Below are 18,570 nucleotides of genomic sequence, written 5' to 3' on the forward strand. Positions count from 1 at the left end.
TTATATGTGTTAGAACATATTTTTATACTATGGTCTACACCCACTGTTGGGCACTGATGACGCTGATAAGAAAAAAATATGGAAAGACAACCAGGAATTATGTACTTCACCACGTCAGATAGGTGAGACTTCATAGGGATCAGCTGCAATGTGGGCTCGTAGAGGGTGAGCTTATAAACCAGATTCCAGAGCAGATATCCAGAGCACACAAATAACAAGTCAATCTCCCACACAATCTGACTAGAACACACACAAACTCTTTGAAAGAGGGGAAAGACTACACAACCCGAAACAGACTGAACTCAGAACTGGACTTCCCCCCAAAAAAACTCAGAAAACAATCAGCCTCAGAATACTATGAACCTACAGCCCACACTCCTAAGCTTCCATCAAGAACAACAGCTCGTAATTCCCACAAAGCTGCAACAGCGCCTCCTCTTCTCCCTCTCTATCAATATCCAAAAATTTCCCACAATCAAATCAACCTAAGATCACAACCATGTCAAAGAGACTTCCGATTCCTTTAGGATAGCTTCTCTTCCCTCACAAGGCAGAAGATCAGTGATTGTTGAACATCTGCAGCAAGCATCAATTGCCCAGCTCCTTCAGGACAACCATCATCGATGAAGGTCACGATCCATTGCACCTTAGCCTGCAACTCCTTGGTCCTTCTATCTCTTTGCATACGGAGTTCATGGAGTCTCTGTTGTCCAAAATTCTTCAGCTAGCAGACAACGGTACACAGCTATGCCTTAAGCTGTCCTGATCCATAGATCATCACCAACTACGCACAAACCCAACGGAAGACACTTCCAGCAATAGCCTTGCTGCCTTCATTTCTCACGGAGAGATTAGCTCACATTTATGGTGTCACCCGCACAGCCACGTAGCTTCCTCAAGCAAAAAAAAGAGAGCCCTTTCATATGATCTCAGCCAGACCACGATTCTCTGCATCAGCTCACGTGCAAACGACTGTCCTACCTGTGGCTATGCTCAGCCAACGAAACAGCTCGCTATCTCTGGAGGTCCTGAGCGCCAAGGTCTTCTCAGCGCACACAAGCTCACAAACTCCCTTACGTGAAGATAACTAACAGAGTCTGCAATAGCCCTTCTCTCCCATTCGATCTAAATTCACCACGTAACCGTAGCCCAGGAGCACCCAAAGCTTATCCTTTCCAAACCTGGAGTCCCTTTTTGCCAAGCATGCAGTCGAAAATCCCCGTCTCATCACGTACGTAGGCCTTTTTCTTCATAGGCGCTCAGCCCTTCGCTTATGCACACACACCCTTTTTCATCTACGGAACCCCCCCTCCTACAGTGTAGCCCTTCAACCAGCTAGCAGTTGTGCTCCTTCAGCTGCTCTCTCCTCTTCACCCTACGAGCCTCCCACCATCGCAATGGCCTCCAGCCAGCCCGCAAGCTCTTAGCAGCCCAGGTCTGTCCACTCTCTCATGCCACTTCTCCCTCTCTGCAAGCCCAAACTCCACGTACCATGCTTGCTCATCGACGAGAAGCTTCCCTCTTCTATTACGTAGCCACATGCATGAGCAGGATGTCTTCCAATCAGTCCAGCCACCTCAGCCTAATCTGCCACCTCACCAGTGACGTTTTACCACTCTCAAGACATTTCCCCCAAATCACATTAAATGCACATTTTTGACCTTTAGTCACACAATTCCCACACACATTAGCATGCACATTAAAGCTTGCATGCTCCCCCATACACACACATGAGAAGCCCCTTGACATGGGCACCAGAACACATCAAGTTCTGGTAACATGCAAATGCACATTGACTCAGAAAAAATATTAAAAAAACCCTTCATGACTTGACTTTACATGACCCCAAAAACATTTCGCTTGACCACACACTGGACACCCTTGCTCTGGAAGTCTGGTACTGCAATTTCCCATGAAGTCCTTGCAAAACATACTTTATTATCTCAAAAAAAATATACATCAGTCCATCATGCTTGTGAAAGAAAAATCCACAAATGCCAAAAGCCCACACCTACCCTGGATGTGTACAACTATGTGCCTACCCACAGCTATATACAGTGCTAAAAAACTTGATACAGATTTTGTCCTATCATTTTGCCCATCCCCAAGTCTGCAGACATTCATGTCTTGCAGATAGAGGGATATAAGATTTGCATTTCTTCAGAGATATCCTCGTCCATGAGGTCTTCCGGCTTATCTGGTTTCATCACAGTAGGTCCATAGCCGTCGACACTCATGATCCTATGAAAGTATTCTTTAATCAGAAACTATTAACTCTATTCTTATGCTGCTGACCATCCAAATCCTCAAGTTGATATGATCCATTTTTGAATTTCTTTGTCACACGAAAAGGTCCATCCCATTTGGTCACAAATTTCTTCTTGAAGGTAGAATCCTGACTACTGTTGTATCTCAAAACTAGATCACCCTCCTTGATTTTTCTTATCCTTGAATATCCTATTTGCTCTGATTCTCGTCTTGAACTAAAGCATAATGTTCCACCGCCTTTTGTCTATCTAGTTGTACTTCCTGCAAATCCAATAACCGGTTCTGGAAAGTAGAATTTGAATCCTCATTTATCTTCATTAACATCTGTAATGCAGGAATTTCTACTTCCAAGGGCAATAGAGCTTCTTTCCCATATACAAGATGAAATGGTGAAAACTGGGTGCCTTCTTTTACTGCAACTCTGTAAGCCCATAAAGCCCAGTGCAAAGCAAGATCCCACTCCTTCTCATAGGTTCTCATGATCTTCCCCATGATATTAGTACACAAACCATTAAATTTTTCATTCATCCCATTACATTGAGGATAATACGGACTTGCATATCAATGTTTAAGCCCATAAAGCCCAGTGCAAAGCAAGATCCCACTCCTTCTCATAGGTTCTCATGATCTTTCCCATGATATTAGTACACAAACCATTAAATTTTTCATTCATCCCATTACATTGAGGATAATACGGACTTGCATATTTGTGTTTAATCTTCAGCTTACCACAATATAAATCCATCAGTTCACTGCTGAAACTTGGACCTCTATCAGAAAGCAACTCCAATGGTACACCAAATCTACGACATATATCCTCATACACAAACTTACATACAGATTTTGCATTGACAGCTCGTACTGCTCGTGCTTCGGCTCATCTCGTCAAATAATCCCCAGCTGTCAGCATATAACAATTTCCCCTGGCTGTCATGGGTAGAGGACCGATGGCATCTATTCCCCATTTCTCGAAAATATTATAAGCAAACATGATATTTTTGAGTTCTGGATGTAAGATCCTCTTACTCATTTGCTGACACTGTAGGCATGACTTGCACCAATGTCTTATGTCTCTCTGGAGGGATGGCCACACATATCCTTGTGTAAGTATTTTCCTTAGCATGATTTTGAAGGCAAAATGTCCTCCACATACTCCCTCATGATTAGCTTGTAAAATATAAAAAACTTGCTCATGCCAAGGAATTCTTCTGAGCACCAGATCAGCCCCTTTCATGTAAAGAACATAATCTATTAGACAATAAGAAGTACAGCTTTTAATAAATCTGTATTTTCTTTGTTTTGGAACTTCTTCAGGCACTTTACCAGTTAACAGGAAGCTTTCCTCACAAGCTAATGTCTCCCTTTCTTTGTATAAGGGTTCTTGCACTCCTACTGCATCAACATAAGCTGTTGTAATTTCTTGCGCAGCATCATGTGCATTTACATTCTTACCTCTTTCAATATGCTGGAGTGTCCAGGCATCCAATTGATTTAACAGTTTCTTCATCGCACTTATCCATATCTTCAGATGAACATGCTTAACCTTCCAGACACCTAAAATTTGCTTCACAACCAACAGAGCATCTCCCTTAATCATGAGTCTCTTAATACCCAGACTAATGCATACTTTCAAACCTTCGAAGAGGGCTGCATATTCAGCTTCATTATTACTGTTGGCTTCAAGCTGAATTCCCATTTTCCGAATCTCATTTCCTCCAGGATCATAAATGACAATTCCTCGTGTACTTTTATCTAAACTTTTGTTGTAAGATCCATCAAAGTGTAAAACAAATGCATTCTCTAACATTTTTTTTTCATTCATGTCAGTATTCTTCTCCACATCTTCAACTAAAATAGGTCTGTCCTTATAGGTGAGGAGATCAGCCAAGGAAGCTCTGGTAGAGTTCTCAACCAAGAAGGTAAAAGAGTACTCCTGTAACTCTACTATCCATTTAATCATGCTCCTGGAGATGTTTGTACTATTCAACATATGAGGCAGTAGTGAACATGAGGTGAGAACCACAAAAGGCCTGGACAATAGATAAGACCGAAATCTCCTACAGGCATACAAGAGGCTAGCTAGGACCAATTCAGCTGCTGAATACTTTCTTTCTACTTCACTCTTCACCCTATTGGCATAGTAGATTGGCCTCATATATCTGGAACCCTCTCCCTGTTGCAAAAGAATAGCACCAATAGCATCTGGTCCCACAGACGGATTCACATAAAAAGTCATGGAATAATCTGGTGGCTTTACACTTGAAATATGAGTCAAGGATTCCTTAACTGCCTCAAACACCTCTTCACTCTCTGCCGTCCATTTTAGAGGCTCAGATTTTACCACTTGCTGAAGGGGATACAAAATCTGAGAGAACATATGAATAAATCTCGACAAATACTTCACCTTCTGGAGAAAGGTATGCAACTGCTTGGTATTCTCAGGAGAGGACAGCATAACTAAAGCTTTTACTTTACCTGGATCCGGCTCCATTCTCAGATACAATATGCCCCAATATTTTAATGCTGGTCTGAGCTAACTGAGTTTTCTTAGGATTTAATTGACCACCATTATTATCAATCTCATAGAATACTTGATCCAGCTTTCCACAGTGCTCCCTTCTTCCACTGTACACACAGATGTCATCAATAAACACTTTACAAAATTTATCCAGGAAGGGTGATAAAATCAGGTCTGAATTCTCCTGATAGTGCGAGGGGCCGTTGGTAACTCCAAAAGGCATTTTCCTGTAACAAAAACAGCCCCAGGGGGTAGTGAAGGTAGTCTTGATTTGATCTTCATGGGCTATGGCTATTTGGAAGTACCTTGAATATCCGTCACATAAGCTGTACATTTCATGACCTGCCACTTTATCAAGAATATCATCCAAAAAAGGCAGAGGATAGTGGTTTCTCTTTGTCACTGCATTCAAAGGTTTGTAATCAACACAGACTCTCCATTTGTCTACACCTTTTGGCACTATGACCACAGGACTTATCCAATCAGAATGAACTACAGGATAAATTATTCCTGCCTTGAGAAGCTTATCCACCTCTTCCTTTAGCACATCTCTCTGTTCCGGGTTTAATCTCCTTATTTTCTGAAAAACAGGTTTGGCACCTTCCTTCAGCTGAATCCTGAGAGGCTTTCCTTTAAATCCCCTAATCTCCTCATAAGAAGTGATAAACAAATTGGGGTATTTCTGCAACATCTTCAAATATTCCTCTTTCTCCTCAACATTGAGATCATGATTCAATGATTGCTCAATCAACACCTGGGTTGATTCTAGAGAACATTTGGGCTGCATTAAATCCTCGATAACCTCAAATCTATCCACTTCTTCCTCACTGAATCCTGTTGCTCCTACAAAATCCACCTGTAATTCCTCATCTACCAAATCCACCAATGCTATTGTTCCTTCATCACTTTTTGAAGTCACCGAACTCTCATCCTCACTGCTGGTTTCACTTCTCTCTTCCTGTTCACTTGCTGAATCTGAAACTTCAGCCCTGCTTACCATATCGAAATTGAATTTCTTCCCATTCGTATGTACTGAAAAGATTCCTTTCTGCCAATTCTGAATTGCACCTTCCTTCCTCAACCACGGCCTTCCAAGAATCAAAGGATAGGCTCCCAATCTTGCAGGCATTACATGACAATCCACTTGACATGAAACACTGAATGCCTCAACCTCCAGACGAGGTACTATCCCTAAAGTCTTCACCTTGGAGTGGTTTGCCATTCTGATGCGATAACTAGAGGAGCGGGATATCTTCAATCCTAATCTTTCCACACAAGCCTGGGTAATCACACAAATCTGTGCACCTCCATCTATATAGGCCTCTCCAAAACCCTTTCCTTTATGCCAGGCTTGTACAGCAGGTAAAAGATCCGGCAACCCTGAGACAGACATTTGCTTAGTTGTACCTTTATGAGAGTTCTTCTTTGCTGGATTTACAGCCCGCCTCCATTCTTTTTTAAGCTTTGGGCATAGACCAATCATTTGAGCAAATGTAATGTTCTGTTTCCTCGTTGAAAGATCTTCCACCAAATCATAATCTCCCTGCTCCTTCCCCATGGGATAATCTGAAGTTCTGTACTTCCTTCTAGGCTTCTTGCTCTTCTTCTTTTGGTAGGTCAGCATCTCCTCAGACTGCTTCCCCTTCTTTGCACTCGGACCAACCTCCTCTTCTCTATCTCTCTTCCCTAATGGCATGACATCTTTAACTTCCTCCAACTCCAACAAGCCAAATGTAACTGCCTTACCTTTCCCTTTCTCTTCTGGAGTGGCTTTATAGATTCCAGAGGTACTAGGCTGACCTGCATCTTTTACTTCTACACTATGATCATTCACCCTATTATTCAACCCTGTTGGCAATGGATAAACATCACCTCCAGCATGAGGATGCTTATCACAGTGTGTGCTGTAATGTCCCCACTCTCCACAATTAAAGCACTGGACACAAGGTGCAAATGACCCTTGACCTCGTCCTGCCTGCCACGGGCTTGGATTATTTGAAGAAGGCATGCTGCCTCTACCATAACCACCCGATGATCTACCTCTTGCCCTACCATTCATCAAGTTCAAACTCAAACTCTTCATAAGCTTCGACATTTCATGAATTTCTTCTTTCATATTCTCCTCCTTCTTGACTTCAGGCTTCCGTATTTCTGGCTTCACATGAGAGAGAATTTCAGGCACATGCTGAACCATTGGCATCTCTTGCATCATTTGTGACAATCTTATCTGCTCCCTCTCCTTCACTTTTGCTACCCTGAGAGCATCCTCATAAGTGACCAGCTCTTTACACTCAATCTTTATCCTAATCTCCGACTTCAGACCAGCAACAAATCTATCCTTTTTTATAACTCTGGGAGGAACTTTAGGTAATAAGGCCACCTGCCATTTATTCCGCAACACAGTGAACTTACCGACATACTCATCCACTAACTGAGTCGGCTGTTGCTGCAATAAACATAGCTCTCTCCAAATGCCATGAGGATCTCTAACACACATAAACCTGTCCAGGAAAGCTGTCCTCACCTCTGGATAAGTCGGGTTTCTATGAGCACCCTGATCATCACGCATCCTTGCAGAGAAAATCTGCAGCCAAGTTCTCGCTTCTCCCAACAGACAAAAGGATAGAATCTGAAGAAGAACTTCTGGAGCATTCCTGTCTTTAATAAGAGCTGTAAACTCCAAGCACTCTAAAAATCTCTCTGGGTCTTCATTGGGCAACCCGTGAAATCGAGGAAATTCATGAGCCATCTCTCCTCTTAATTGACTTCTCTCAAACACACTTCCAACCAGAAATACCACCCAACCTCTTCTGGGAAGAAAGCAAAAAATAATCACTCTACTGAAGGAAGCTTACCCTGCATCTGATTGGCATTCTTCTTCCTAAGAGCAATCATTTTCAAAGCCTTTTGAACCTTAGCACGGAGACGTATCACCCGAAGTTCAACATCAAGGCATCTATCTCTCCTGTGTCCACACTCCTCACATAACTCACAATGAACCACTCTCATACGAGGCTTTGTCTTCATAGTTTCAATCCTTAACCACACATAAATTCAAGCCACATTCCCTAGCCAATTCTTCTGGGCCGTTTTGTCTTGTGTACCCAATCTCAAATCAAAACTTCTCCTGTCCTCAGCAGGATCGCCAAAAAAGATGATAAGAAAAAAATATGGAAAGACAACCAGGAATTATGTACTTCACCACGTCATATAGGTGAGACTTCATAGGGATCAGCCGCAATGTGGGCTCGTAGAGGGTGAGCTTATAAACCAGATTCTAGAGCAGATAGCCAGAGCACACAAATAACAAGTCAATCTCCTACACAATCTGACTAGAACACACACAAACTCTTTGAAAGAGGGGAAAGACTACACAGCCCGAAACAGACTGAACTCAGAACTGGACTTCCCCCCAAAAAAACTCAAAAAACAATCAGCCTCAAAATACTATGAACCCACAGCCCACACTCCTAAGCTTCCATCAAGAACAACAGCTCGTAATTCCCACAAAGCTGCAACATCGCCTCCTCTTCTCCCTCTCGATCAATATCCAAAAGTCTCCCACAATCAAATCAACCTAAGATCACAACCATGTCAAAGAGACTTCTGATTCCTTTAGGATAGCTTCTCTTCCCTCACAAGGCAGAAGATCAGTGATTGATGAACATCTGCAGCAAGCATCAATGGCCCAGCTCCTTTAGGACAACCATCATCGATGAAGGTCACGATCCATTGCGCCTTAGCCTGCAACTCCTTGGTCCTATATCTTTGCATACGGAGTTCATGGAGTCTCTGTTGTCAAAAATTCTTCAGCTAGCAGACAATGGTACACAGCTATGCCTTAAGCTGTCCTGATCCATAGATCATCACCAACTATGCACAAACCCAACGGAAGACACTCCAGCAATAGCCTTGCTGCCTTCATTACTCACGGAGAGATTAGCTCACATTTATGGCGTCACCCGCACAGCCACGTAGCTTCCTCAAGCAAAAAAAATAGAGTCCTTCCATATGATCTCAGCCAGACCACGATTCTCTGCATCAGCTCACGTGCAAACGACTGTCCTACCTGTGGCTATGCTCAGCCAATGAAACTGCTCGCTATCTTTGGAGGTCCTCAGCGCCAAGGTCTTCTCAGCGCACACAAGTTCACAAACTCCCTTATGTGAAGATAACTAACAGCGTCCGCAATAGCCCTTCTCTCCCATTCGATCTAAATTCACCACGTAATCGTAGCCCAGGAGCACCCAAAGCTTATCCTTTCCAAACCTGGAGTCCCTTTTTGCCAAGCATGCAGTCGAAAATCCCCGTCTCATCACGTACGTAGGCCTTTTTCTTCATAGGCGCTCAGCCCTTCGCTTATGCACACACACCCTTTTTCATCTACGGAACCCCTCCTCCTACAGTGTAGCCCTTCAACCAGCTCGCAGTTGCGCTCCTTCAGCTGCTCTCTCCTCTTCACCCTACGAGCCTCCCACCACCGCAATGGCCTCCAGCCAGCCCGCAAGCTCTTAGCAGCCCAGGTCTCTCCGCTCTCTCCTGCCACTTCCTCTCTCTGCAAGCCCAAACTCCACGTACCATGCTTGCTCATCGACGAGAAGCTTCCCTCTTCTATTACGTAGCCACATGCATGAGCAGGATGTCTTCCCAATCAGTCCAGCCACCTCAGCCTAATCTGCCACCTCACCAGTGACAGCCTAATCTGCCACCTCACCAGTGACAGCCTAATCTGCCACCTCACCAGTGACATTTTACCACTCTCAAGACATTTCCTCCAAATCACATTAAATGCACATTTTGGACCTTTAGTCACACAATTCCCACACACATTAGCATGCACATTAAAGCTTGCATGCTCCCCCATACACACACATGAAAAGCCCCTTGACATGGGCACCAGAACACACCAAGTTTCTGTAACATGCAAATGCACATTGACTCAGAAAAAATATTAATAAAACCCTTCATGACTTGACTTTACATGACCCCATAAACATTTCGCTTGACCACACACTGGACACCCTTGCTCTGGAAGTTTGGTACAACCACATTGCATTTCATCATTTCCCATGAAGTCCTTGCAAAACATACTTTATTATCTCAAAAAAAAAAAACATCAGTCCATCATGCTTGTGAAAGAAAAATCCACAAATGCCAAAAGCCCACACCTACCTTGGATGTGTACAACTATGTGCCTACCCACCGCTATATACAGTGCTAAAAAACTTGATATAGATTTTGTCCTATCAACGTCAGTGGGGATGTCATAGTAGCTAGTCCTTACTATGTGTGATGGAGTTTATGGCTTTCAATCTTATGAGTGACTATCATGAGATTGAAACTGCACTAGCTTGTCTTTTTAGAGGATGAGCTGGGAATGTTCTTGGATTCATCTAGTTATATGCTTTTGCCGTATTAGCGGACATGCAAATTTCACCTTGTAAAGTTTTCGTCCATGTTGCGGTCTGTTGCGATTGCGATAATTCTTTCTATCCTAAATGGTGCGTTGCCCTATCAGCTAGATTTAGATGCTCGTTTGGGAGAGACTAAAATGAAATCATTTAGACTTCACAAGCAGTTGTAGATTGAATGAAGAGATTTGGGACTACTTTTGATTAGCCTTCTCCTTTAGTGCTAGCCTTCGTCATGGCTGAGTCAACCCTTCACCTCTGTAGTGCCGACAGAAACTCAGTACGAAGACTTTGTATAAATGGATGCTCAAGTATCTGTGGGTGTGTGGATTTGTATGTGTGAGAACATCGTTTTATACTACTGTCTACTCTCACTGTTGGGTACTAATGACGTTAGTGGGGATGTCATAGTAGCTAGTCCCTACTATGCGTGATGGAGTTTATGGTTTTCAATCTTATGAGTGACTATCATGAGATTGAAACTGCACTATGTTGTGTTTTTAGAGGATGAGCTTGGGAATGTTCTTGGATTCATCTAGGCTCTTGAGACCCACCATGATTTATGGCCTTAAATAGTAGTAGATCATACACTTCTTCACAGGAGAAGTGGTTGGAAGATGTTGGGATCAAGACCTCGACTTTCAAGCATGCCAGTTCGATAGGAGACTTGACACAGGTCCAAGGGCACCCAACCCATTCTAGATACCATAGTTGCGGTGTCGACATCAAGTTGCCTCACATCGGCCATGAGTACACCCTATGGAGAGGAGTCTAGGATGCCAATGACATATCTTGGACGTGTCCTAGAGAAACGAAAACTCCAAATGCGACCTCAGTCGGGCCCATGCAGAGCTCAACTACTAACGATTGTCACATTCTAGGACATGACTATTGACATATGGAGTTTGAGTAGTTTCTTGGAGGTGTGATAGACACCTCTAGATCCCCCCATGGGGGTGTATTCTCAAGACAATCCTTTTTGGTCTTCTGTACGTCAATAAATGTCTCCCTCCGCACACACACACACACGCACGCATGAACACACACTTTTTTTTTTGGGGGGGGGGAACCCATTTGCCCTTATATCACAAAGAACATTCCCACGAAAAGGGAGAGCCAGTTACAAGCATTAGAAGATATCATTATATAACAAGAAAGTAGGATAATTTATATCCCGTGCATGTAGACAATCATAAAGAGATTGCCTTAAGTATGCTTGGAAGAACTGATATTTAGCCAAGGAGGGATCACCAAAGATTCTATGGGTACGATCCTTCCATAGAGTCCATAATAACGAACCCAGTAAAACACGTGCGTGCGTGCGCACTCACACACAAAGAAGAAGAAGAAGAAGAAGAAGAAGAAGGAAAAATCCATCCCCGTTTAAGTTTGACGGGGCGACGGGATCGCTACAGTCACACCAGTGGAACGAAATATGCTTTGTTCTCCCATATTGTACATGTATGAGAGTACATTCGTTTGCCTAAACCCCTTTATATTCCTAGCTGGTTGCTGGAAATACTGGCTTGCTGTCCCGTTACTCATAAAGTATATTGCTTATTCTTTCATATCATTGTTTTACATGTTCTGCTCTTTACTACGCCTTTGGACTCCTTATATGACACTAGTGTTCGTGGTTACCTTTGCCTTTCCAAGTTTTAAAATAAAGCTCAGTCTTGGATACATTTTTCTATGCTTGCAGGAGAGAGAGAGAGAGAGAGAGAGAGAGAGAGAGAGAGAGAGAGACTAAGGATGCGATGGGACTGTGTGGATATGTGGACTGACAGCCCACAAGACAGGGAGTTAATTGCTCAAAAGCAAACTGCATTACGGCAATTGGAAACAATGTTAACATTTCACAGATTTGCAAGGAATGCGAAGTACACAGATGCGCTAATGGAGCTTTCTAAGTTATCCTTTCTCCCTTTGGATAATCGGAGTATTGATACACACATAGAGATGTTACACACAGTTTCTCCTGCTGTTCAATCTTGCATCCCTGATCTTTTGAAGGCTGCGCTTACGTGTCTGGATAATGTCCCTGATATTGATGGTACTGCTCGCTCCATGAAGTCTAAGGTATGTTGTTGATGTCCCATCTGTGTGAGAACTTCTTATTTTTGGTATCTAAATCTGCAGGACTTGTTAGATGAATTGCTTTGTCCTCTTTTAGTACATTTCATCTTAAAACAAAGTGAAAATTGTGCTTTAAGGCTAATCGGGTGCAGAATTAAGGTAAAGGCTGTAATGCAATAAGTAAGAAGTTGTCCAAATTATTGAAATTTTAAGTTTTTGAAATGCCTTTATATCATTCTTAGTCGTGCAACTTTTAGCATTGCACCATTATTCAAATGCTCCTATCTGGATCATGCTTCATCTGCTTCTGTCTGAGATATCTTCTGATCAATCTGTGCCCTTTAATTCAAACTTCAAAGGCATGGTTTATGGTGCTGCAATTCACAGTGATCTCATATATTTAATTGTATTTTTCAAACACATTTAGTTGTAAAGAAATAAGTTATTATTTTATGCTGGTACGAACGAGCTTATGATTATGTCAGCTCATTAAATGCACTGTAATGTGACATCTTTGCAAGATAAATAGAAATATGAAGTTGGAAGTGTGATCATCCTGATAGTGCCATGGAATGCTCCCTGCTCACCCTTTGCTTTGTTTTGTTTTGTTTTTGCGTGAAGTAGACATCTTTTAAAAATGAAAGAAACAGCCAATAGAAGAAACTTAAGGCAGAAATACATCATGCATGACGATTTGGTGGTAAAGTACCACTTTATGGCGGTGCCAGGAGTAGCCTTTGTGCATCTAGATCTCCAAACATGCCAGGCAGTAAGGTTGCTACAATCTCCCAGCAAGTGTCCACTGATGCATGTGCAAGTCTGTACTGAGGAGAAGGGATGGCCTGATGTCTGCAAACCTGTACACCTTGGTGCCGCACCGAGATTGCTGAATAGGAATCTTGACTCATAACAATCTGAGTCCCAGTGAGAGAGCCAGGCCATGGAACCCCAAGGAATGAAGAAGGGTGAGGAGGAAAAATTGCGCAACAGTTCTGCAATCCCACTCCAAATGATCTTTGGCCTGTCTTCACTCCCAAAGGCAGTGCTGAACAAACTCAGCAGCTGAAAAACATCAAGGACGAGGTCCAGTCCAAATGATCTTTGGCCTGATCTTTGGCCTGTCTGCACTTCCAAAGGCAGTGCTGAACAAACTCATCAGCTGAAAAAACTCAAAAAAAAAACAACTCCACTTGTGAATACACTTTCTAGTGCCTTTGCGCCCTAGTCTTGCACCCTAGCTTTGCTGCCGCGCCCCCTCCCCCCCTTAGCTTTGATGGTGCTCCAAGCCACCCTAGCCTTCATGCCAGCTATGTCATTAGATTCAGACCAAAGGTGGCACCTAGACAATCTCATGATCTGACTAGTTCATGATCGAGAGGCACCAATGAGATGTGATATACCATGTGGATGCTAATAGAGCTTGGTTCACCACCAAGGCTTTGGAAGCTATGTCTATGGCTTGGAGTAAAGAGCTAGGCGGTGGTGCCCCTCTCTATCCATCTGATGAAATTTCCATTTCCGAGTATTTTAGGCAAAGATCATCCAAAGCTGCCTTAAAGCTTCTCGAGAGAAGCCTGTAGGAATATGGCTGTGTCATCTGCAAGCTCACAGTCAAGATGTTCCTTGTCATTTTGGATGGGAAAACATAGTCTGAGGAAGTGGCTGATTGCCTCAGCTACAAAGATAAAGGAATGGGGCAAGAGGGCAGCCTTGGCGATAGGTCTAGAGATCTGGAATCTATCTGTTATGCCATCCTAAGTGAGCTGAGTGGTAAATTGAGGAAAGACTTGTAATCTTCTGCTCGGAAACACCCATTTGTCAGAGAGTTTGTTCCAAGAAACTCTAGTCCGCCTTCTTATCTAGAAGCTGCTATTGCTCCTATCGTCCTAACATGAATCCAAGGATCTAAGGGATGCCTCTCCTACTCTCTTTAAAAAGTAACCAGTCTGCATCTTGCTTTTCTTTCCTGTAGAAGAACTTTAGGCTTCCTAGTAGTTGCTGCTTGATGGTAGTAGTTGTTTCTAAGCTGACGTGCTATAGAAAAGACATGGGAGCCATTAACTTGTCCAATTATTCCTAACTTGGCTTGAGAGCTCCTCCTCTAGACATAAAAAGCCAACTAGTTTGGAAGATGAGACTGTCCGTACCAAGTCTTTGATGAACAAGAGAATAGGTAGGTGTTCAAATGTGCTAGTTGCTCAGATGAAAATGCAACTAGTGATAAATATGGCAATAGGTAGGTGGTTAGATGTGGTAGTATGTGTTGAGATGAAGTGCACCCTCCTCTATTCACAATGTAGAACCGATCAATGCTGGCATGAATGGTCCTCCTGAATCTCTTGTTAGACTTACAATACATCATTGATTTGAATCTTGAAGTGACTGTATTTGCCTTTGATCCCATTAAATGACTGTAGAGGTTATAGGTGGATCTTCAAGATGTGTCAAAGTGCCTCTCTGATTGAATTGAGGGACTCAATTAGACTTGAGAAGGCATCGGCAAGCAATGTAGTCTCTCTCCTTTAGAACTTGTTCAAAGTGGAGGTGATAAGCATCATAGTTGGAACAGAGGCGCGACTATAATGGTTAGAGGCAATAGAGTCATTAGAGGCATCTGGTAATGCCTCTTACGCGTATGAGGCGTGCGATTTTAATAATAATAATAATTATTATTATTATTATAAAAGGGGGGGGGGCGGGGAGTTTTTTGTGGTGTGTGGGGTAGGGGATTGGATTATGAAAGAAAGCTGAAAGTTGAGGAAGATTGAGATTGTTCAAACTTCGAAATTGGATCTTGGGTAGGGTATTGATGTTGGTAATTCGTATACTAGTTCCAAGAACATAGGTCAAAGCATTTCATACCTTGCATGGTCAAGACTGCCATCTTTTTAAATATGCATACTACCCATACATTGATATGCTTATACCCTTAGTCTCTCTAGCTCTACCTTCTCTCTCCATGGCATCTCCATCACTACAGTGCCTCTCCATTGCTCAAGGTTGTGATCTCATGTTTGATCATTCATGTTCAGCACCTCATGCTCATCCATGCTCAAGTTCTTAATTTACGTGATGAGTTACGAGTCCTATCATGTGTGATATATCGGCACTCAATTGTGTTTTGACTTGTTAGATGTGGTGAGGGTTAAACTTCTCTAGATTCTAGCCTCAATTCTCATGGCTCAAGGCAATTTAAATTTCTATAACGCAGGCTGATCATTGATGGTTATGTCGTCTATGTGTATAGACATGTCTTGTGAATCTGTGGTTTAAGTCTACTCCCGCCTTGGAAAAATAAAGTACAAAAACATAACCAAAGCCTCTTACGCCTCTTAAATTTAAGAGTCTTTCGAGTCTTGTCCCTTACACACCTCTTACCGCACACCTCTTATGCCTCTTACCACTATGATAAGCATTCATGAACATTTTCCAATGTCTCCTAATGGGAAGAGGGCTAAGAGCAAGGATGGTTGTGGCGACCTCGAGGGCATCAAAGTCCAGTAGGAAGAAGCCCTTACCAAGAAGTGTGATGTCTTTGATGTGACACATTTTTTTGGAAAGAAGCATTGTGAGTTACCAATTTGTAACCTGGCTCCTTGAAGGATGAGAACCAAGTACTCCACCAGTCAAGGTATGACCATTATCTAAGGTGAAGGGACAGGGCTGCTCTGTGTGTGTGTGTGTGTGTGTGTGTGTGTGACAGAGAGAGAGAGAGAGAGAGAGAGAGAGAGAGAGAGAGAGAGGGGGGGACCGCGGGGGGGGCTGCTTAAAATGGCTGCTGTGTGTTAGTGCGAAAGTAAGTGTGTGTGTGTGTGTGTGTGTGAAGACATGAAGCTGGACTCTGGAAGGACAGAAATCATAGGGTGTTTGGAGACCTAGTTTCACTATTTCCAGATGTCACTTAGGCAATCTTTTTATCATTGTCTCAGTGTTCGTCAGATAGATTCCTCTGTTTAGTTGTCTTATATTGAAATCTTCTGATGTTTGTAATAGCAAGCTCCCTCTTTGGGAACTGCTTCTTGTAATACAAACAAATATGGATTTCACAAAAAGAAAAGTGTAAGAAATAAGGGGGTTGCAGGCTGAGTAGAGCAGGCAGAAGGATGGTAGATAAGGTGGAGGTGAGAGGAGAGTTTGGGCTGGGGGTGGGGGATCCAAGGCGACGGATAGGATTTGAGGGGCAGGATGAAAGGCAGGAGGCTGTACAGTCCGTTGTACACTAGTACGGATATACAACAGTGACTGTAATGAAGGGCAAGGAGGGCATTGCGACTGAGCAGGGAGAACAGTGCAGACGAGCAGGGAGGTGGTCAGGCAGGAAGAGAGGGAAAAGGGGCAGGGTTGAAGAGGCTGAGGGCTAGAAGGAAGGGCTGAGGGAGGAGGAGAGGTCAGAGTTCTCACCTGTCAATCTTTTCCGCTCACATATATTCTTGACATTTGAATAATAGGTAATCCCCTCCGTTTTAAGGAGTCATCTGTGCACTGTCATAATATATGCTTGAGAGATTTCTTGTTCGATAATTGAATGAAGGATTGGGGTAGGCATGCAACTTTTGCTTTCACGTGCTCTATCAGTAGAAGTTAAGAACTTCAAGGTATTTATGGTATCGGATTTGTACAAGGTATCATAAGTGGAGTACTTGATTTTCTGTAAATTTTGTATTGATTTCACAGATTGCAAGCTTTGTCGTGAATGCCTTGCCAAAGAATTTGCCTAATGAGCTGTACGAGAGAGTGGCACGAATGTTATAAGGGATTTTGATGTTGTTAGAAAGTCACTTTATCCGCCCATATAACGGGAGTCAAGGTTGGTGGCTTGCCGGTTCAGACATTTACTAAAACAGGATCCTCTGGATGGGTTTCTGGGTTTCTTTTTGTTAAAAGTGACAAATAAAGGATGAAATTATTTGTATATCAGACAAGGATCTATGAGCTTGAAATGGAGTACACCCAATACAAGAACCATAATGAGAGCTAAATCAAATTGGCACAAAAGTATGCCACGGCAGAGGCACGTACAATACAGAGGCCCTTAACGTGTAAGGGAGTATGGATAAAGAATAGTCTTGAAGAGTTTTTATTTGCACAATGGCGGGATGACATTTTGTATCCTATTGTCAATGTTTAAACAGTCAGATCTTCTGAAGTTGTACCAAGAGGTTTTCATGGTTGATTTTTTACTCATGGTGTGCTAGTTGTTTATGGAGTTTAAAAAAATAAATAAATTTGGGGGACTTGCAGGCTACATTTCTTTATAAGGACTTTTCTGCTGCATACTCTAAAACTAACAAGATCTGACACTGTGCCAATAGGTTTTCATAATTGATATTTTACTCATTGTCTGCTAGGTGTTTATGGAATGGTAGATATTTTATTTTTGGGGACTTGGCAGGCCACATTTGTTTATAAAGGCTTTTCTGCTGCATACTAAAAAACTAAAAGCGTTTTTGTTACATTGGTGTCATCCTTCCAAGTTTAGAGATTGGTTTGTTTGTTTGATGTTGGATAGGTTGTCATGGCAACTATTTCTGTTTTCCATCATTTAGGGCTCCACTAGATGTCTCCACATAGGTAATGATTTTGACCCATTGCTTGCACATTTTTGGCCATTTTTGGGCCTACAAAGATCAAATGTGCACTTCTCAGTCCTATGCACCTACTTAAAATCCAGAAATAAGAATTGTGTATCCACCTAAGGTCAAGGAGGAGGCTAGAATCTACCTACTTTTGAGAACGTTCTTGTGCCCTCGATTCTCTCCAACAATTCAACCTCTCTAACAATTCAATCTTTGTCCCTCAACGAGCAACATGGCGAGAATGACAACATGATGAAGGAGAAGTGAACGAAGATGCTGATGCTAAAATGTTTTTAATTAACAATGCAACAATGCCAGCAAAAACAATCAAGCATGATGTTAAAATGTTTTCAATTAACAACGCAACAATGCCAACAAAAACAATCAAGGATGACATTTTGGAAAATTGGAGATGCAAAGTACAATGGATAGGGAGATCTTGAAAGATTTATCCAAAGTTTTGACACAACATGCCATGTTAGCAGGGACCAATTGGATGAAACAAAAGCAGTTTGGTTTCCCATGGCCTTAACCAACGGATCCTTTGAATGGCATCTAGATAGTCTTGCGGAGAAAAGAGCCATGTGGGATCTCCTTGTTGAACAATTCAAAAGGATATTTCAACCCAAAAGGCTACTAACATGACCCTACCCTCCGGCTTAGCAATATCCAATAGGGTAAAAGAAGAGAGACAAAACATGCTTGGGAAGAATGAAGATAT

General features: G+C 42.5%; 1 protein-coding gene across 1 annotated transcript in view; it reads left to right on the forward strand.

Moving 5' to 3' along the window:
- The window catches only part of LOC147895896 (nuclear pore complex protein NUP93A-like), a 108,037-nt gene extending 90,532 nt beyond the window's left edge, over positions 1-17,505 (forward strand). Inside the window, exons 14-16 of the mRNA XM_087382612.1 lie at positions 11,985-12,276; positions 16,948-17,025; positions 17,085-17,505. Coding sequence (XP_087238738.1) covers positions 11,985-12,276; positions 16,948-17,025 — 370 coding nt within the window. The 3' untranslated portion in view covers positions 17,085-17,505. The remainder of the gene's footprint in view (positions 1-11,984; positions 12,277-16,947; positions 17,026-17,084) is intronic.
- The last annotated feature ends 1,065 nt before the right edge of the window (positions 17,506-18,570 follow it).

The sequence above is a fragment of the Dipteris shenzhenensis genome, chromosome 12 (genome assembly GCF_047967505.1).
Source record: "Dipteris shenzhenensis isolate YYH24624 ecotype China chromosome 12, Dip_SZ_1.0, whole genome shotgun sequence".
Taxonomy (NCBI): Eukaryota; Viridiplantae; Streptophyta; class Polypodiopsida; order Gleicheniales; family Dipteridaceae; genus Dipteris; species Dipteris shenzhenensis.